Source organism: Trachymyrmex cornetzi, unplaced genomic scaffold, assembly GCF_001594075.2.
Source record: "Trachymyrmex cornetzi isolate Tcor2-1 unplaced genomic scaffold, Tcor1.1 scaffold23, whole genome shotgun sequence".
NCBI classification, from domain to species: Eukaryota; Metazoa; Arthropoda; class Insecta; order Hymenoptera; family Formicidae; genus Trachymyrmex; species Trachymyrmex cornetzi.
The window spans coordinates 4,049,111-4,070,554 of NW_017296956.1; the positions used below are offsets into that span (position 1 = coordinate 4,049,111).

Consider the following 21,444-nt stretch of genomic DNA (forward strand, 5'->3'; position numbering starts at 1 on the left):
AAGTTTTATATTTAATTAACACATATGTATATCATTACACACACAATTTCTATCAAATCATGCTATTGGAATAATTATTTAAAATAACGACAAAATTATATGTACAGAAAATTTTGTCCACAAATTCATTTTTTACGATGCTCGTTTCCTCAACGCTACAAAAAATAACAAGCTTTTTGAAAATCTCAAAATTTTGTCGAATCTTCCAAAAATACAATGTTTGTTGTAAATTATTTGTCACGCCCATAAAAATAATTATAGTCGATAACACGTCACTCGTTACGTTACGTAAACCACGTCAACGGCGAATAAAATTTCTATACCTATGAATTGCGAAGAAAGCCTTTCTCTCTGTCCCTCGCTTTTTTCGCGTTGTATAAAATTCTTCGACGATGCACAATAAACCACAATAGAGCACAAGCAAAAGACAACGTTGTCTCTCCTACGAGAATGTTACAGAGCTGAAAGCCTCTCGCGTTAGAAGTACGAGCTACGAGTCAAAGTCACGCCGCATAATGGCGACTGCATTTGAGATTTGCTGCTAGGCAAATGAACAGTGGGATCGAAAATTATTTCGGAACGTAACATTGTTACACGAGGATCTCGATATTACAACAAATCATGCAACAAAAATGTGAATTAAATTAATGAAAATCTACTTCATATGAAAAAACATTGATTGCATCTCATTGCAATCTCGATGAATAGCAACAAAATGGATTATAACAATCGGCATAATCGCCGTCTGAATACCTAAATTATTAGCAATACAAATTGAAGAAAAAACGATAGTGGTATATAAACGAAGAACAATAGAAACCAACGCGATCCGACGCGATTTGACGTCAAATCTTATAGTCACTGCCTTCGAGAAAAGAAAAGGAAGAAAAAGAAACACCTAAAAGAAAAAATAAGAGACGATTTTACTATTTGCGCACCTGATATACCATCACCCTTGAAAGCCGATAGCCGACAATGCGTCGATTATCTCCCTGTTTCTCGATACGATCCTGCGTCCGGAATGTTCCAGCCCTCTGTCTTTCTTTCTCTCCCTGCTCCCGCTCCCGCTCCCGCTCCCGCAACGAACGTATAACGAACGTTTCATCGACACGGCTCCCTCCCCGCTGCCGTACCAACATACACAAAAGCAACACCAGGCGCAATATCAGCAGTTACGTCGGTACTGGGATCTACTAGGCGAGACATTTCCTTCTTTCGTGGTTTCTTGCAGCGCTCTCTATAGCTGTTTGCAACGCCGGTACGGAGAACTAGAGCACCGACGAAGACGAGCAACTCCGGAGTTTCGGTGTTAACTCGTGCCAACGCCCAGACACTCGGCCAGTCGTAACCGTCGCAACTGCGCTCCTCCAACCTCCGGCATTGTAGAAGGCGAAAGCGAGTCCAGCTGCTAATGCTGCTATCCAGCAGTAACAGTCACGGCCAGCAGAATTGTTCACTTTACAATCTGTGTATTCCTTTTGTGTACCGTGATTTACCCGAAAATAAGAAAGAACAATCCAAATCCGCTTCCTTTCAATATAGCGTTCTCGCTCTGTTTACCCACCTTACTGATCTATACAGATCTATTTTATTAAGCAGAGCCATACATCATACGTATTTTTGCGTATTTTCAGAACAAAGAGGAGTCGCCACTCGCGACGTTTTTGCCAGCACGAATAACACGTGCCTCTGCCGGCGTCCCCTTTGTCTCCTCGTTCGACGAAAACGAGGCGATATTTCTTTTTCTTCCTATTTCAGGTATCTGAGATTTTCACGTACAAAAATTCCCCAACAGATTTTATCCCTAGAGGAAAAATTGAAGAAAGCTCTCAAGTATGCGACACAAATTCCTATCGATTTGCATCGCGAGGTTAATGCGACGATTTCTTGCGCACATCTGATCATCTGCCGAGGTTTCATTGATATTTCGCTTGGAACGTCTCGCTCCTCTCTACCTGGGCCGTTCGCTTCGAAAAATTGCCGTTGCTCATGTTTCATATGTTAACGAGAACCAAACACTACATACACAAACATACATACATATTCAGGCGCTAACGTACGATTATTTTTGCGATCCGGTGACGGAAAAAAAAAAGTGAAAAATATATCGTTTTATATGCTCTTTCAGCTGACCTGACGATCGTTCTTAGCGATTCAAGCGCTAAACGACGACAAGACAAGCATCCTGAGCCATTTTATCGCGCAACAAAATATTGCGTCTATTTACCGTTACGTGAATTGTGCAGAAACGAGTCCCGGCAATTCACCAGATGCAACTATTCAGATACCCCTCCTTCGAATAACCTGCTTCGGGCTAGATGAATCGCTGATCGTCAGTCGTCCCTCGGCCAACTCAGCCTACCTCAGCCGCATGAATCATCCGATCGACCACTTGCAACTCGTTTCGGTATATCTATCGGAGGACGAGCATCCGAGCTAGCTTGGCAGCCACCACGTTGGGACAATTCAGAACAATTATTGTCTACGATTGTTCCACGTCGTCCATCTGCAGCATGTTCCATCGATTCGGAACTCTCGGATTAGAGTACCCGGGTAAAGGAAACAAGTTAGTACGAGCAACGTAGCGACGTTATCGTGCCACCTCACTTGACTACGAGGCGAGACGCCGAGCGAAACAAATTATTTAGGCTGCAGTCTAATCGCAGTTCCGACCTTGGCGCGACGCTGCTGCACGTAACGTAGCGTTTCTCGAAGATTCGTGGATTACGTCACCAGGGCCATCCTGCCGGAACGTTCGCGATACCCACGGCTTAATCGTTAATCCCGCGATCTATGTAGTTTATTGGTTTGGATTCCGCATCGCCAAAGGTTCTCCCTTCGTCTCTCACGATGATCTGACGTCACGATGGACACTTTCGACGAAAGAGGGGCGCCACGACGGACGACGCCAAGGACCGGTAGTAGCAGTATTGGCATGGAGCACTGCGATGTGTTATGGACGATTCATCATTATTATACATATACATATGCCTTATATATATGTGTGTATATGTATACACGCAACTCGGAAAAACGTACAACGCACCACGAGGAAAATTGTCTGTCCGTCTCTTTCTCCTTTCCTCTCTCAATTGCAGTCGGGCTTTCCTTTCGTCTGAACACGAGGCTATTATTTCCGAAATATCCCTTCTCCACCTTTTCTCTCTTCCGTCCCCTACTCTCTCCTCTTTTTTGTGTATACCAATCAGGATCAACGCGACAGCTAATCGCGCACAATCTAAACGATCTAATTGCGACGGACGCGAAGGGCGAGTGATGCTTTGTGAAATGGCGCTGTGGCGAGTTTCTACCTCTCATACTGTCATCTCGGCGGGAACCCTTCAATCGTCGCTTCGCTGTGCCGCGAGATTCCCCGACCCACGTATGTCGCGGACACTACGATTGATTTTTACTTACATGTGAATAACTCCCTCCCACGTTAGCTTGCCCTCGATCATTGTTACATTCCCGGTAGTAAAACCATGTGACTCGTTATGATTCGATTTTATTTATATATTCGGGAAATCGTGCGAGCGTCAGACTAAGCCCATTCTTTTTGGCTCAACTTCTTACACGGTTCGTCTCTCGTCTTTTTCTCTCCACGTTGGAGAAAGAAGACGGACATGCACAAAACGTTCAGGTAGTAAAAACAAGCCATAGGTCTTTCTTATTCACTTTATATCTCGTATTTCTCGATATTTAGCAACTACGATTTTCAAAAAAAAGGCAGAAAGATTGAGAAAGAGGATTCGATAGGATCTCTCGGAATAAAGAAATTACAGAATCCACGAGCGATCTGATCTACGAGCCAATAATTAGTAGTCACAACGTCTCGGATGTTATAACTCGCAGTACAGACGCATGAACTAGTAGCTAAACGAGTAGATCGGTAGACCTCTATACCATTTCATAATATAACATGGCTGCGGCGTCTGGATTCTGGGTGACACAAGCAAGGGAGAGTAGGAGAAATAGAGGAAATGATCCCTGACGCTCGAGGCTTATAGGTGAAGCAGTATTCTGGGCTCGAGATATCCGAGGCTCAACTAGGCTCGACGACCCACGACTCAGCTCCACTAAAAATATAATGCATATAAGAAATCATATTTTTCGCTCATTCTCGCTTTTCGCGAGCGATACTCAAATACGAACTGCAAATTAGCTCTCAGATTCGGTCGCTTTAAAATTTTAAATCGAAATTTCAAACGTTCTAACGAATCGCTGAATTCGAAGTCTCTTAATTGCCAGAGAATTCGTTGAGAGATTCTTATTCCGTCATTCGCACACGTCATTTCGCACTTTGATCGCGAGCGATCCAAAACACTATGTATTTTCAAATCAGTCGGGACTCGGAGAAGGCAAGATGCGGATTGCGGAGTGAAAAATCAAAGTTAGATATAGGAAAAGCAAGGAAAATAATACTTCGGTTCCCGAGCGAGCCACACCTCCTCCAAAGAGCTCCGCCATCTTTTATTTTACACCTGTAACACCGTGTGCGCCCTCTAGCGCGTAAACGTAGATACTTGAGAATATCCGATTGCTTGCATGGTATAAGAATATAAAGCCCATTCTACAATTGCGTAAGCGTAGTTGTAAGTGATGTAGTTGTAAGAATTAACCAATCACAGTCAAATATGAGGAAAATATTTGATCGCGATTAGTCAATTCTTACTAGGCTTTCTACAATAAGTCATTACCTAAACATAAACTTAAGCTATAGCTTACTGTAGAAAGCCCACAACTACAATCACTTACAACTACGCTTACGCAATTGTAGAATAGGCATAAGATTCCATTTCTAAGGATGCGCCAGCAGTTTTGAACATTTCGACTGCTCTTTGACCAATCAAAACATTGTCCCAATTACAAAAACTGAAATGATGGCTACCATGTGCATTCACTTCTGGGGCAAACATTTGATTGGTTACTTCTAATTTAGTGTGCCGCCATTAAGATTTCATTCCCTACTATTTGAGTACTATATCATATTATAGTTTAAAAAAATACTTTATCTAATATTGTTGTGTAATATTTAATGTACATTTATTTCTATTCCTAATATTTTTTCCATTTTGCACAGAACCTAAAACTGGTCGGCGAATCATGTACAATTAAATTACTTAAAAATTTTAAAGAAGCGTCTGGCAGATACCAGACATTTTTAAAACATGCTGATTCCACAATGAGTTAGTAGTCCTAATTACTACAGATTTTTATTGTAGAATCAGCTTTTAATCTAATCAGTCTAATCTGTTTGCGTTACTCAAATTTCAAAAAATTTTTACACTCAAAAAATGAGATAAATAATTTGGGTGTTGAAGAGAAAGAAAGTAAATATATTAAATGCAAAAAGTGCAAGCAATAGACCTATTATATTAACTCATAAATGAATCAAGTAACTCACTCAATCAGTCCATATCAAATATTAAATGATTCAAATGAGATAGAATAATTTCGGCAAGAAGAATGGCGTGACGAGGATAATAATTACAATTCCTTATATTTATTTGTGACATTTCTTTCTCGACTTCACGTAATATAATATATTTAGTAACTTTATTTACAAGTCATCGACCCACAGTGCATAGACTAAATGTACTTTAGCGTTTGCTCGGGAATCGATTTATTTACAAAAACGTGTTTTCGAGTTACGGAACAATTTTTAAGTCCGCAAATGTAATCGGACAAGTGTCTCATTCGCAAATATGTTCCATGAAAGCGGAAGTGTAATCGCTGCAATTACGTCTTATAAAAAGATCGAATGAATGTCCCCTTGCGCATCTCATAATTTCACTGCTTCTGTTCTTTCACCAAATATTGGTAAACTGGCTTCGTCGTCATCCAAGAAACGCGAAGCTAAATGTAAATATGATACGCTGCTGAAAACGTAGCAATACTTTGTCTCGAGAGAATAGAAATCGCTACCACCAAGCCGGCAAACATTATATTCGACGAAGAAACGCGAGGTCCCATAAATCTTTATGTAACGCTAGAACATCAGCTTTATCAAGTTCTTTATCGTCCTCATATAACTCGTAAAAATAAAAATTTAACATTTTTTAAATAATAAAATAAAATTGCAAATCAGACCAGATGTAGAACAATGAAAAGTTATAATGGCGATTTTGAATCATAGTTATCATTCAAAATCGGTACGAGACGTCTCGGTCGTTCTAATGTTAGAACATCTTCCAACATTAAGAATCTGGTTAAAATTTGTTTACTGAGCTTTGCCTGCTTCTATTAACACATACGCTGCCCATCTAAAAGGACATCACCTATGGAAGTCAGTTTCACAAATTTATTTAAATTATTTACCGTCTGCAAAAAAAAAACTAAATTCAAAAAATGCGAATCCAAACGAATAATACAAAACAATATCTCCATGTAAATGCCTACATAACTGTACAGTTTCACATTTAAAGCTCAAGTGATTTGCTCGCTTCAACTAAACATAGATCCATCATGCACTAGCGTGTGACTTTCAGATGGGCAGCGAATGTATTAAAAAATCAATTTTTACACATAATACACGCTTTTTGTCTATATATTCGGTACCTCGCGCTTCTTTTATCATGTATAGCAAAATAACGTTAGCATAGCAATCGGAAATTCTAATCTCTCTCCTTTTGAAGATACTTGCATTCAGATACCATGGTTGAATGACTTTTAAATTCTTTTTACCCTTCATTCTAATGTACTTTGTACATTCGTGGACGCTTGAAGTAAACCTACGGTGATAAATCGGTCCAAGATACAGTCTGAAAGATCGTCTTATATTCGTCGATACATTCGCCAGATGAGAAAATACTCGATAAACGAAAATGCTACAAAAATGATTCTTATTTCTCTTTCTTTTTCTCTCCGTCGTAAGCATACAAGTATCGTTTGTACCATATAATTCCCTCGATCTTACGAACGCGACGAGTACATTTAGCATAACGTTAGAGTCCCATGAGCAATTTTGCATTTTTCGAAATTTCACAAATTTTAAAATTCGTGAATGTCATTGCAAATAGCTAATGTACCATGTTCGTAATCGTCATCTATGTGCAAATTACTTTCGCGAGAGATATTTTCTCTCTCTCTCTCTCTCTCTCTCTCAATTCCCATATTATATTATTATAACGTATATATATATAAAATATGTGTTCTACATATCTCATATATATTTCATTATATTAAATATAATATAAATATTTATATGTGTTTATATATATCTAGTTGATATATGTAGATAATTCACATATTAATATATCAGTTAAGAATCTAGTCGATTGTTGAAGTAAATAAGTGTTACAAATAGAACTTATATATATATGTGTGTGTGTGTGTGTGTGTGTGTGTGTGTGTGTGTGTGTGTGTGTGTGTTAAAGATGAGCTGTATCTTTTATAAAATATTGTCATATTATAAAGAATATTTTTTACATATCGGATAACAAACGTACAAGAGACTATTTATCTCTTGCATTTATATAAATAAAATATTCAGACAGCCAGATCCAGTAGCGAAAATAAACGTGTGAATGCGGATTAATGTGCCACTGACGCAAATAATATTTACGCTATACCTAACATATAATATTATGAGCACACATAAAAATCAAAATTATAATGCTTATAGTCTACTATTAGGACGTTTTTCGTAATTACATGTATTACGCAAACCTGAGTTTATAATTTCATTTACAAGCACAAAATAATTATGAAAATTAACTTTATGTATTTTCCTCCTGAGATTTGAAACATGTAAATTTACTTCGTGTTCCTTATACAACTCCCCATACAATTACATACGCAATCATATGCAATAAAGTAAATTATGAATGTAATCAATGTTTAAAAATTAGACTAGGTAACTCGTTTATGTAATGTCAAGCAATAAAAGATAAAAATAAATATTTTTTTATATAAAATTCTAATATTTTGTTCGTTTTTTTATGCGAATATTTTTTTTTATACAAATTTTGTTTCTTAAGCTGTAATTTTTTAAGGTATGAAAACAGTTTATATAGTTCATTGCGTACTCAACGAACTATAAAAAAAAAAGGAAAAATGCAATTATTCGCGCATGAGACTCTAATGTATAGTTAAATAGTAAACAATATTATCTCTTTTCGAAATGTAAGATGAGATAAACTTTTTACAGAAGTCATCGTTTTAAAGCTGGTCCGATATACATATATATCCTTTTTGTGTAATTACATAGAAATTATATAATCTTGAGATGAATAATTAAATCGAAAGCAACGATATTATTAATGTCGATCGAAATTCTCAAAGTTATTTCGTTCAATTTGATCCTTTATTAACTGATGGAATGTTTCTCATTTTCTTTAATTAATTCAACGAACGATTCTTCTATGTATCTTCCGAGCTTTTTTTTATTAAGAAACAGTTCGTTCTATATATCACTTTCGATCGTGACAATAACTTCGCACTCTCACGCGCTCTTCTACACACGAGAAATATATATTATATATTTATTTTTATAATATGTTTGACTTGTGATGCCACATACTCATTTTATTTCGTACGCTTTTCGTGTTAATAAGATCGCATTGTTTGCAGAAATACGAATAGAATATTAAATACGACACCACCACTCTGTGTAAGTAATTGTAATCAGGTGCTAGAGCTTGCAATTCACAAGTTCGAGGAGTTTGCGTATTATTTGCCTAAGGGTTTTTGCAAGTCCCATTGTAAATAAGCAAGCGTGATGTATTCTATAAATAATACTACATTAAACGTATCGATTATCTAGTTCTTATTCCTGTTGGCAATAACGATGCGTTTTTACGTTCGACACATATGTAGTATATAGACTATATTTTTATACCTGTGCTGATAGTAATAAAAACATCACTTTGCTTTGTTCCGAATTTAAGGAACGTAACCGTGCAACAGTCAGTATTTATGAATTAGCAAAATATAATCACAGTATATTCTCGTAATATCTATTAACTAATGAGGAAATGAGAGATTAGAACAGGTACGTTCTAAATAAAAACATATTGAAATTAATTGCTCAAGTCGCCAGATAATTTTCACATTCTTGCTAGATGATAAGACATGTATAGAGTACGTAAGAAACTTGCAGTTCTATCTTAGGCAAATAGATCTTATCGTGTGATGTCATTTAGAAAGTACGCACATGAAGCTCTAACAGCTTGTCATATAATCAACAATAAGAATTTTCACATTTTTTTCAGTCTTATAAACAATACGTCGTTTTTGTAAAAAGCTGTGTCCATTTCTTCGTTCTAACGTTTCGTTCTATATCATATACTAATCTGTATATTTGTAGTTTCTAAATAACATTCCGCGAAACTTGGAAAAATGGCTTCACAAACGATATCAAGAATCTTTTTCGATTAAAAAAAAAAAAAAAGATCTTTTGAAAGAGAAATACCAACTGATTAATCGACTCTATTCTTAATCAAAACACATGGCGTTATTTCGATAAATCTCTTGTCGATACAAAGACTTGATAAAAAGATCTACATAGGCGAGCACCAATTTAACGACGTGTATCCAGCATCGGTGTAGGAGATGTCACACAGGTGCTTCGGACGTAAAGGAGAATGTAGAATACCGATTCTCCGACCAATAGTAGCGTTACCAGTGTAATTTCGTGCTTGTAAAGCTGAAACGTAATTTGAGTCCGATGTCACTTTAGTTATGCACTATGGTTGATGCGTGTTGAAGTCTCTCAAGCTCTTCCAATGACAAGACATTCGTTTGTGCAAGCTCTGGAAGCTTGCCAGCTCGAGCTTGAGCGAGAAGCTCTGGGCTGAACCATCGCGCAAGTTGGTTAGATGTTGGTGAAAGATCACCTCCGTTACTACCCACAAATCCGAGGCCTGGTGAAGGTTGACGGCCGACTGCCATATTCAACTGCTGCGATCGCATCGTTTGTCCATCTGCACATTATAATTCAGTGTTGTAATAAAATATCGTTTAAAAAAACAAGGACAAATATTATCGTTATGTAAATATATGCGGATTAATCACACAAGATACTAAAAACGAGAATAATTTGCCGATTTTATTTATATAATATAACGATAGCGTTATAAAATTTTCTAGCGTAAAGCATTTCAATGTAGTTAATAATTGTTTACTTAGTTTAATCCAAAGGAGAACAAATGACGTCATGATAGAATTAAGTGAAGGAGATCTAAGAATAATTTATTTTTCCGATTTCTGAACACCGTTGCATACAATTTGATTTGGGAGGGAAGAAACACCTGAAAATTAATGTAAATAGGATAAGGAGAGAATTTTATAAATATTGATGTTGATAGGTAGAGAGAAGTCGAGGATCGTTTGATTTGTCAGAAATTATTTCAAAACACTCGTAGTTATATAGTACTTCTTCGAATCATTACCTGTACGATTAGAATTGTAGTTTTGGCTCATGACAAGTTGCATAGACGTATTTACACCCCTTTGTGGTGGTTGTTGTTGCATGTTAACAGTTCCGTGAGGTGGTGGTGGTTGTTGCATGTTAGCGAGATGCGTTGGGACTTGCTGTGTCTTCATCTGGGTATTCATAGGAGTTGATCTCTGATTCATAATCGAATTTTGCGCTATATTATATTGTGGAACATTATGATGCGGTAACGAAGTTGCCATCGTGTGTTTGGATCGTGCTGGGTTGCCGTAAACATTCGGCACTGTTCTATGTTGTTGTTGGAATTCCGCACTTCCTGTATTATATTGGAACTGGTTGCTGCTAGTGTTGCTGTTATTACCTTTTACTATAGGTCGACCTGAAATTAGAATTAGGACATTAAAAGTAGTTGACAGCTACATCATATTGCTTATCTTAAAACAAACCTTTTACCTGAACGATATTCACGAAAATAAGATTTTTATAATAAAAAAATTTCTCTACAATTTTATAAAATATTTAATGATATTAACCTGGATGCTGTTTGAGAGATGGATTCGACCATGTCGATTGAACGGGTTGCGATCGCAATGCAGTATGTCGAGACAGAGCTCCCTGTGCAAGTAATTGAGCCGCAGCCGACTGCATTTGTTGCATCTGAGAAGCCTGAGTTTGTGTAGACAATTTGGGTGGCTCATTGCTGCTTCCTACATTCAGATACACACAATAATTTTATAATAATAAATAATTATTTGACTTTATGGTTGAACATTTGATATAAATAAAAACGTTAATGCTTTCTTAATGTTAATGTCAGTGCTTTCCTTTTCTTAAAAAAAAAAAAAATTTAGCGTCAAGCAGTATAAACAAATATTTTTTTCAAAATTAAAAATGCTTAAATTTATGTTATTTTTTAATAAAATTTATGTATATACATATACATACACATCTTGTAAAGCAATTAAATATTTATCAAATTATTCATTGAAGTTTTCTATTCTACCATTTTCCTACTTTTTGTCAATCATCTCATGATCGTCATTTTATATATAATTACATAAAATTGTGTGAATAAAATATTATATTGTGAAAATTACATTCTGAATATAATATTATTAATCGTAGTTATAATGACTTCATAAGAATAATAATAAATGCAGCTGTTGTTAAATATTTATTTATATTATATTCATTTTCTGTAATAGCGCATGCAATTTTGGCAAACATAAGGATTAAGCATAAATATGGCAAAATTAGGAAAATGAAAATAGTAAGTTCAATGCATATATTGATAAAAAGATGCAACAACAGGAGAAAGTGTGAGCGTGTGTAAAAAAAAGAGAAAAATTAAAGCAGATGAGACAGGATCAGTAAAGCTTTTTATTATAAAAAAACTATTTCAACATTCTATTCAAAAATGTAATAAATCTATGTTAAGAAATGAAGAGTTTATTTTATAAAGTGCTTTTTTAATCACATATAAAATAAAAATCATATTTCAAAATATGTCACATTAAACCTTTTAAACCACGCCGCGGACATTAAACGAAGAAACAAAACAGCTGCTTTTCATTATAACGCAAAAATAATAAAAAGAAAAATATAGCTTCAAACAATTAAGAATTCGCTATTTTATGAAATATTAATGTGCACTTTATCAAACTCCTCATTGACGTAACAGCACAATTAAACATTTTCACCGGTTGTGAGTAAAGTAACATTTTGCAAATCAACGTCCTTTATCTCGTCTGATGATGTAGATGCGGTCACTTTATTTTCGTCTACCAACGTTTCTAATTCAGATGATTTTTTTAGTGCCTCATCAAGCGAGACACAATCATTATTATTGGTATCGTTATCATCATCTACTGCATCAGATTTTGTTGTTTTTGCATCGTCGTTTGCATTTTCATTAACATCAAGGAAAACATTTTCCTTCGTTGTGTTAATTTTCGAATTATCTTCATCTTTTTTCTGCTGTAATGCGCACAAATATTTGGTCTTTAATGCCGACTCTCCCATATCGAAAGTAGTATTGTTACTAGTACGATTAGCTATAGCAGAATGTAGGAAAATCATTTTAAGAGTCTCATTTTGCACCTGATTGACAGAATCAGAAAGCTTAGAGAGATTAATGGAAGAAGCCGCGGTGTGTACGGGACGATTATTTTGAGACATGCGAGAATTAATATTTCCATTAATAATTGCAGGAGTGATAGAAGAGGTCGTTTCTACTTGGCAGAATTGATTCACACCGTCAGGTTCCTTATCAGCAGTCATTTTGCGTAAAACGGAGGTTGGAGTGAAAGCAAGCGGACTTGCTGTTTGCTTGGCTGGTGAATTAACGGGGCTCGACGTGCGCTGCTGCTGAATTTGCTGTTGTTGCTGCTGCTGTTGCTGTTGCTGTTGCTGCTGCTGCTGCTGCTGTTGTTGTTGTTGATCCTGTCGCTTACGGAAATTTTCACGCTGCTCCTCCAACTTCTTCTTGATTAAAGCACTTTGCATTATAGACTGAGTATGCATAACAATCTCCCTTGGAGATGGTACTCTATGCGGTATCACTGTTACAATAATGATTTACAATATTAATTTTCTTAAATTTTTTTTTCAACTTCAATAATATCGCCCAATATATAATTTTGATTAAAATTAATTATATATAATTTTGATTAAAATTAATTATCCAATTATATTACATTATGTAGCCTTTTTGTCATGTAACTTTAATCAGAAATATTTATGTATTTAAAAGATAAAAGATGATAATATAAAATAATATAAAAGATTACAAAATACAAAGTTTAATGTATTTATTATATTACCTGGATGTTGTACTGTTAAAGTACTAGGATTAGTTGTTAAATTTGGTGATATTATCGGAGGTGGACAATAAGCTGCATTCCATATATAATACAAAATCATTCAATTTAATAAAAATTAGAGCTTCTAAGTTTTTAATTAGCCATTAGGTGATAAAAAAGATTTAGAAAGGATTTAGAAAGGATATTAACGTGTAAAATATCTTACCGTTATTCATAGGAGATGGAATTCTCTGCTGTTGTTGCTGATACAGCATCTGTTGTAGAATGTGCTCTTGAGGGATAGGAGCAGCAGGATGAGGATGTGGACTTATCGTACGAGGTGTGGTGCCACCATACATTTTTAAAATGTTCACCAGCACTTCTCGATGGCGATGTTGCATTGCAGGATTCTATCAAAGATAAAAATTCATATAATTAAAGATTTTACTATACCCATGATAAATAAATGTTAATTATACAGATTATCATAAATAACTGACCTGCAACTGTTGTATTAGATGTTGCCTAGTGATCTCCCCTTGCTGTAAACCTTGAATGATTGCTTGAGCTTCCGGTCGTTGCAAAAGCTCTTGGCTCGATGGGACATTATTTATCATCATTTGCATCTCTGCTGGCACTGGACTGACACCTAACATCCGTTGATTACCCATCATCATCGATAACATATCGGAATGTCGTTGTTGTTGCTTTTGTTGTTGTTGTTGTTGTTGTTGTTGCTGTTGCTGTTGTTGCTGCTGTTGCTGTTAATATTACATATTCATTTGTCAAAATTCATTGCATTAATCACTAAACAAAGAATGATGTATGTCATACCTGTATTTGCAAGACTTTCATTAAATTCTCATGTTGCATCTGAACCTGATGGGGATGTTGAGTAGGACCAAGGGGACCAACGTGATTAAATGTTGTAGTATGAATTGGTTCAGCGGGCGGCTGCTGATGTGGCATCGATGACTGTTGGGTTTTCAGTTGCGAATTAAGTAACTGAAAGACAAAGAATGAAAGAAATGCAAATTATATGCGTTAATTAACATATAAAAAAAAATTAAATGTAACTTACTTGCATTAACGTTACAGGTTGTTTTTGAGTGATAGGTCCGTTAGCTGCAGGCACAGCTTGTCCTCCAGTCACTTGAGCAAGCTAAAAGAAAATTATTTTAATATATTTTGAATAAGTTAAATTATCACATATAGACTTACCAGTTTCTTAAAAGCAGAGAGATCTTCAGTCTTATTTACACGGGGTGTATCAGTCGAAGTCGCAGGTGGAGGAGCACCACCCCGCATACGTGCTTCCAATTCTTCCAAACTATGCACAACTTTACCACCAACTTCTAGAAAACAATTTATACCTATCATGTATCACTATAACCTGTTTACTCGACGACAATATTTATCCAAATGACATCTATCTTACCCAAATCTTTAATAGAACAATTTTTCATCATAGGTATAGCCGTGTTACTTGCGTCACCCTGTCCATTTTGATTCGGCTTATTACCGCGATGTAACATTTCGAGTAACTTGACGCCATTTGTGGTCGTGTTAGCATTATTGGTCGTGTTGGCCGGAGAAATTGGTGCGAAGTAGGTGTTCGATTCCGTCACCAATGGTATTTGGATATTTGGCTCGGTGATGTCGTTCAATAAATTGTTCAGCAATTCATCTTGTATGGAAGCTCTACGACTATCCGCCTGCTGAACTGGACTTTCTCTTTTAAACCATTGGCTGAATCGCGAACCAGTACCACTATTCGACCCAACTCCATTCTAAAAAAAAAAAAAAGAAAGAAATAATGTTTAACATAAAGAAGTGAAATATGATTTCAAATGTTTGAAATACAAATATTATATGACTCACCGTCAATAATCCAGAGACACCAGGGAACGTATCAGATTTCAGGAACTCATCCAGATTAAAATCTGGATGGGAGTCCTCTTGATTCTGATTTGCGGCAGAGTTTTCACCCGATTCAGAAGTCGGCTCGGTACTCTCACTGATGTCATTCTCTTTGTTCTGAGTAATAGATTGTTCAGTTTGTTTAGAAATTGGAGAATGTGGCGCTGGTACAGCGTTTATAGGCTGATCCATGACGGTTGGAGTGCTGCGTCCTTTAGGGCCCACTGAGTTCTCATTCGATTTGTCTTCCTTCTCTGTGGCATTTCTCTTGCCCCGTTTCTTTTGCGCGGCAGTTTGTTTCTTACTCTTGGTATTACTACTGCTCACCACCTTTTCCTCCGGAATATCTTCAAAGCCTCTGAGCTCAATTGTATCATGTTGCGATGTAGGTCCCGAGCTGAACCATTCTGGTTCATCCAAATCGCGATTGTCACTATAAGTCCGTCGACGATCATTGCTGTATCTCTTTTCGCGTCCGCGATCCTTATCACGTTCCATTTGATGATTATTCCGTTCATTTCGGTCTACTCCTCTATCGCCACGATCGCGCTCTCTCTCACTACGATCTCCATAATCTCGGCCGAATGATCTCCGCTCAAACCTCTCATCTCGCTCACGCAGATTGTCGCGATCACGTTCCCTTTCTCGCATGTCACGATCTCTGTCTCGTTCCTTCCCGTCACGATTATCTCTGTTATCACGATCACGCAGAGAGCCACCAGCAGCCGTGCCTGATCTAAAACCATAATCCGCACGTTCAGAATCGATCTTTTCGTTTTCCGCTCTAAAGTCCCATATATCCCGTGTCAAAATTCTGCCGCTACCGATTCGACGAACAGGTTCACGATGGCTGACCTGTAAGATATTTCATAATTATGTTCATAAGCAGAATACAAAGCGATGTAACTGAAGGTAGATAGAAACGCATGTCTCGGAAAAAAAGGAAATTGCGAAATGACTGCGTACTTCTGCTTTGCCAATCGGGCTTTCCGGACGTCGGTTTGGTGGCTGATTCACGTTAACAAAACATCCCGAATTAAAACTTCTCCGTTGGGGGCTCAAAACAATGCCGTCTTGCTCTTTACGTATTCGGTCTCGTGGATCGCCATTATTACGTCGCTTACTATGATTCTCAGTGATTTGATCACCACGTCCAGTCCTTTCTTCTTTCGGGGGTGTATCGCTACGCTTTCTATCCGAATGCCAACGTTCAGGATCCCAAACACCTCTTGAGCTGCAAAAGGAACAAAGTATTGGCGATTAACGAGACAAATATTGATATCTCGATAATTCGAGAGATCCCAAATCTTCATAACTTACTTGTTATAAGCGATATCTAGAAATGTAGGCCTACGTCTAGATAATCGCAAATTTTTTATCAGCATTAGATCCTCCTGAAAAAAAAAAAAACAAATATAAAATATATATGTATATATATATATACACATACACACATACAGGGTGAATATTAATAGAAGAATAGTATGATCTCTTAAACCAACAGCACACGATGCTTGCTTTCTTGCTGAATTGCTTACGTTTTGGTAAATTACTAGAAATTCTGCGTTCTGTGTGCATTTCCAGTAATTTACTAAAACGCAAGTAATCCAGCAGGAAAACAAGCATCGTTGTGTCGCAGATAAATTCTTTACAGTTGCAGTCGACAATTCATCTTCCTTGATAAAAAAAAAAAAACTAATTCATTAACATTCACCTTGTATATCGCAAGGACCAAAACTCGGCATATTATTTTGAGAAATTCCAATAATTTCAAAGTAATATTTACCCGAGAATATTGAAATTGTGGTCTAGAACGGCCTACTTCCACGATTGAAGCGTCAGTCACTTCACCGGCCACCGACATCGATATAATGGCTTCATCTCCTATGAAATAATAAAAAAAATAATATAAAGTAATTGTAATATGAGAAAAATATGGCTCAGATAACTTCGTTGAGTGATCAAATCTCATCAAAATGTAACAGTGACAATCTACCAAGAATTCCAACTGCGCATTCTTATAAATGCGATCAGAAAGACTGGCGTAACGCGATCGTACTTACGGAAGGTCACTCGCTTTAGAGGATTGACGGATTTGTTTTTTCGAAACCAACGGCAGGATCTAGTTTGCATAACCAAGATGTCTAAAAAAGGAGATCCAGTCGGGCCGACTAGCGGTCGTTTCCGCGGTCGGCGATACCAATTCGAGCCGATAAATCGTTCGACGGCGACGAATCTCATTGTAATATCGTTTATTTTGCCTCGAATAAACCGACTGCGAGAAAGTCTTTATATGTTCGGCCGTTCTGCCCTATCTAACCGTTCGTGATGTTTCCTCGCGCAACAACCGTTCTCGGCAATGTAAACAAACAGGTGAAGGGCAAACGAGGGTCAATAAATTCCCAGGATAAAGTTCCGTCACGAAATACGTTGCTCCGTAAGTCAGAAAATGATATTATTCCATACACAAATGATTTGTCTCTAAAATTTCTATTCTTTAAGAATCAATAAAAAAAAAAAAACTCCAGCGAGATCTAATATATCAGAATCTATCTTTTTTTCTTTCACTTTTTTTCTTGGCCTTGAAATCGACAAAACAATTGTAAGTACACTCGTCTTGTACTTTGAAGCAAAACAGTTTAGAAAAATAAAAATTCCTGTCTTTCTCGTATTTCTTCATAAAGAGGAAAAATGTTAAATACTTTTTGAATATACCAAGCTTTAGAATCGCATATTTCTGTTATCGAAATAATTATATATTTGACGTTAGATGTTATCAGTTTTCTAAGTGTCCACTGCCTGTATAACACTCGCACAACTTGATACAGAAGCAATATATGTAAACCGTCGTGTAAGCAGAGTACAGTGCAGACTGACTGATTCAAACCGTCTTCAGACAAGATAACTCTCTTACAAACCAATCAAAGCCTTCCTAAGAAGATCCCAGATAAGTAACCATTTGATTGGCCACGGACAAAATCATTTAAATGTAACTGATTCTTGTCTAGGGAAATTTCCAGAAATTATAATTATCTTATAACAAAAAACACACACAAATTCGCACAAATACACACAATGTAATCAGATCTCAGAATAATGCATCCTATTAGATATTAGAACATTTAAAAAAATTAGATACATGTAAGAAAATATTCTTTGTTCAATCTAGAAATTTATGTATATCTTCTTTTATGTGTATTACTTTGAAGAAAATGTGAAATTTTGTCAATTCGGTTTTGAAAGACGTTTACTGTGTATGGATGAATAGACTCGAAAGACCTTAGTCCTCTCTTAAAAATCTTCTTTTAAGAAAAAGAACAGAAATGATGAAAAAACCAATATTGATGCCACAGGTCCTAAACGATAAACATGTTAATAACGAAGGCAAAGGAAGACAATTCCCATTTATATATCTGAAAAATAAATTAAAAGACAAACGATAAAGAAAGTAAATAAAGGGATTAGTAAAAAGTGATAAAACAAGTTGAGACTTGTTAGTTCAGTTTTAACTTGCATACAGTAATCCATAGATTATTCTGTATTTACATGGGCTACTTTCCTTTTAGGAGAAACACAATCGACATAAACGTTGTTCTATCTTTCTTTGTTGTACAATGAATAACAAAAATAGAACGATATTTGTATTGACTGTTTCCTAAAAGGAATTAAGCAGATTGAAAATAGATCGCTTTGTACATTAAAGTAAGTACTTTAATCTTCTGTGATATTTCAGCAAGCAAACATAGAAGCATCAAAATATGTGTTCCTTCAAAATCACGTTGATTTCTACTTTGCAAGAATCGACAGTAAATCCACAGTTTTATTGCGTTTTCGCATTTAAATTGTCTTCTTTTTCTCCGTTTTCAAAATGAAAAATGTAACGTTTAATAAAAGAGATTAGATTCGTTTTCTGTGGCTAAAATAGTGTACACTTTTGGAACTTAAAGTGAGATAGATATATGTTTGATATTTGTCGAAAACGGGAGAGCCTAGTACAGGAATAGAAAACAGACTAATTGATTGATTGTCGAAAGAAAGAGATAGAGAGACACGTTCATTTCTATCAATATAGATTAACTTTAATTTTGGTTTAATTTACTCTTTATCCTTTTCTAATTTTTCGAACAATATAAAAAGTTAAACCAAGATTACAGTTAATCCAGCTACATTCCAAAACATTCTCTTCAAGCAAAAATTTTATTGGATACAAGGTCTGCTCTTTTTAGCTGAATTTCTTGCGCACAGTACATCTTTTCTTTTTTCTCTCCAACAAGAAAAGAAAAAAGGGAAAGGTGAACTGTGCAAAAAATTCAACTAAAAAGAACAAGTACACGTTACGTGTATTATATATTTCCTCGTAGAGGACGTTTTAGAATGTAGCAGTACATTGGTAAAACCGGACAAGACAAAAGAAGGAGAATAAAATTATCATAAATGAGCGAACTCCTGAGGTTATCTGCCATATACCCTTGGATTTCCAGCACCGACGAGGCTCCAAAACGAGGAATGGAAAAAGAAAATAAAATTGTCGATCAATCGACTCGTACCTTGTTCCTTCTTCGTGGCCGCCGTCGCAGCCGCCGTGACCGTCGTCGTCGTCGTAGTCGTAGTCGACGCCGTTGTCGCCGTTGTTGTTGTCGTCGTCGTGGTAGTCGTCGCCGTCGGCGGTGGCGGTGGCTGCTGCTTGTCACTTGTCACAGACTCGACGGACATCGCGTCGTTGATCGCGTCGTTGATCGCGTCGGCCTTTCGTCGATCGCCGGAGGGGTAGGATGGGGTGTCCTGCGCGGATACCGGCGTTCCCGTCCCCTGTGATTCGCTATCTTTTCCGAGATGCGATCTCTATCTATGCCTCTCGTACACCATACACCATACAGAGCGGTGGCACGTAACACACCCGCACACAGACACACGCAAAAATGTGCGCGCGTGCGATGCACACGCACACGCGCGCGCGCGCGCACGGGACGCGCGCGATCGCTCTAGCTAAGCTCGCAGTCGCACGCTACACGCGCATACTCACACGCACGCATACGTATCCACGGGGGCGCGCGCGCGCACCTTTTTACACTTACATTTCCCTTTCTACGTGTCGTGACTCGGCCAGCGATCAACGAAGCTCCGACGGGACGATGTGTCCTTCTTCTTGCGACCGTTTCGACAGCGAAATGAACGATTAGTGGACAGGAGAAAAGAGAGAGAGAGAGAGAGAGAGAGAGAAGGGGAACGGGGAGAGGAGAGAGAGAGAAGAGAGAGCAAAGAGTGTGTTTACTGGGATAAAGGAGATTATACGAGAGGGAGAGAGAGAGAGAGAGCACGAGTGAGAGTTACACGCGAAGCTGCGCAAACGAATGGGCCCTGACGATTCTGCGAATGGCACGATCGCAGGATCTTTTCGTGGCGTGTCGGCCAACGGTCATCTCATGTCACAACACGGCCCGTATAAGTGCAGCAGCTCGCAGCTCGCCGCCGATCACCGTCAGTCCATCGATCTCCGTATATCACACACAACAAAATAAACGGCTCGTGTACACACATGCGCGCACACGCACTGGTTTCTCACTCGCGGTGCTATGCAAAAATAGAAAATGGCTGCGCGATCCCCACTTCTGCCGCCGCCGTTTCTTCCGAGCCCGACCGATCGCCTGGCTCTTCACTCTTCCTTGCCTCGTCTCGTCTCGCCTGCCTTCCTGCCTCCGCGATCCCACGCAATGTCTAGTCGAACGTTTCTCGCCGAGGGGGATCGGAAACAGGGAGATGGAATTTGCAGCACAAGTTCCAAAAACACGGTGGAAAGGGACGGATGATACGAGGAGAAGGCGCTGTCATCGATGAAGGTTTGACTGGGTTCGATGTTCGACGGGCCGAACCGGCCACTAGAATCCCTCGACGATTAAAGCCTGTTCACAATGGCTACTTTCAGCAGGAAAAGCAACTTTGCAACTGTTGTAAAATTCTTCAATATGATTGGTTTATACATTTAGATCCAATGAGGAATCACGAGCAAGACCAATCATATTGAAGACTGCTTTCTCTGCTGAACGCAGCCAATGGCTAAGTTCAGCCGTCCCTCGTCAGCGAACTCAACAGTTGAGTGAGCGCTCGCTGCTGTTGACGTATTCTTCTGGATCTAAAATGCTGATTGGATGATCTGAAAGAATACACCAATAATTTGCGAGCGCTCGCTCAACTGTTGAATTCGCTGGGTGCATTCAGAACGACTATGAACTGTAATAAAAGTTCCATTTTACATTTGATGCGTCATTTCATCCTTGTTGCTCATCAAATATTAAAAAGAGATAAAATGATTTATGCGCATTATGTGTA

At 37.6% G+C, this 21,444-nt stretch overlaps 2 protein-coding genes across 11 annotated transcripts in view; both read right to left on the reverse strand.

The window, feature by feature from the left end:
• The window catches only part of LOC108760768 (uncharacterized), a 31,419-nt gene extending 27,859 nt beyond the window's left edge, over positions 1-3,560 (reverse strand). For 3 of the 5 annotated variants that reach the window (XM_018506917.1, XM_018506918.1, XM_018506913.1), the window contains exon 1: positions 2,228-3,560. The gene's annotated coding sequence lies outside the window, so the exon portion shown is untranslated. Of the gene's footprint in view, positions 1-938; positions 1,249-2,227 lie in introns of those variants that run through there. The other 2 variants (XM_018506914.1, XM_018506915.1) reach the window with 2 other exon arrangements.
• Positions 3,561-8,072: 4,512 nt separating this feature from the next.
• Positions 8,073-20,162, reverse strand: LOC108760806 (eukaryotic translation initiation factor 4E transporter). Of its 6 annotated transcripts, none has more exons than XM_018506999.1 (17): positions 19,665-20,162; positions 16,904-17,001; positions 16,438-16,511; positions 16,084-16,351; positions 15,079-15,972; positions 14,636-14,987; positions 14,419-14,552; positions 14,279-14,359; positions 14,032-14,202; positions 13,698-13,958; positions 13,424-13,607; positions 13,219-13,290; positions 12,809-12,957; positions 12,652-12,778; positions 10,930-11,103; positions 10,392-10,775; positions 8,073-9,923 (listed from the first exon to the last, which is right to left on the reverse strand). In XM_018506999.1, the coding sequence occupies exons 1-17, from the start codon at positions 19,828-19,830 to the stop codon at positions 9,676-9,678; spliced, it is 3,837 nt and encodes a 1,278-aa protein (XP_018362501.1). In that variant the 5' UTR covers positions 19,831-20,162; the 3' UTR covers positions 8,073-9,675. The 6 variants fall into 6 exon arrangements, 5 of the variants coding, with proteins under 5 accessions (XP_018362501.1, XP_018362499.1, XP_018362502.1 ...); XR_001940100.1 differs by adding an exon at positions 10,125-10,250 and having other exon boundaries at positions 9,847-9,923; positions 12,652-12,957; XM_018506997.1 differs by having other exon boundaries at positions 12,652-12,957.
• Between the last annotated feature and the right edge of the window lie 1,282 nt (positions 20,163-21,444).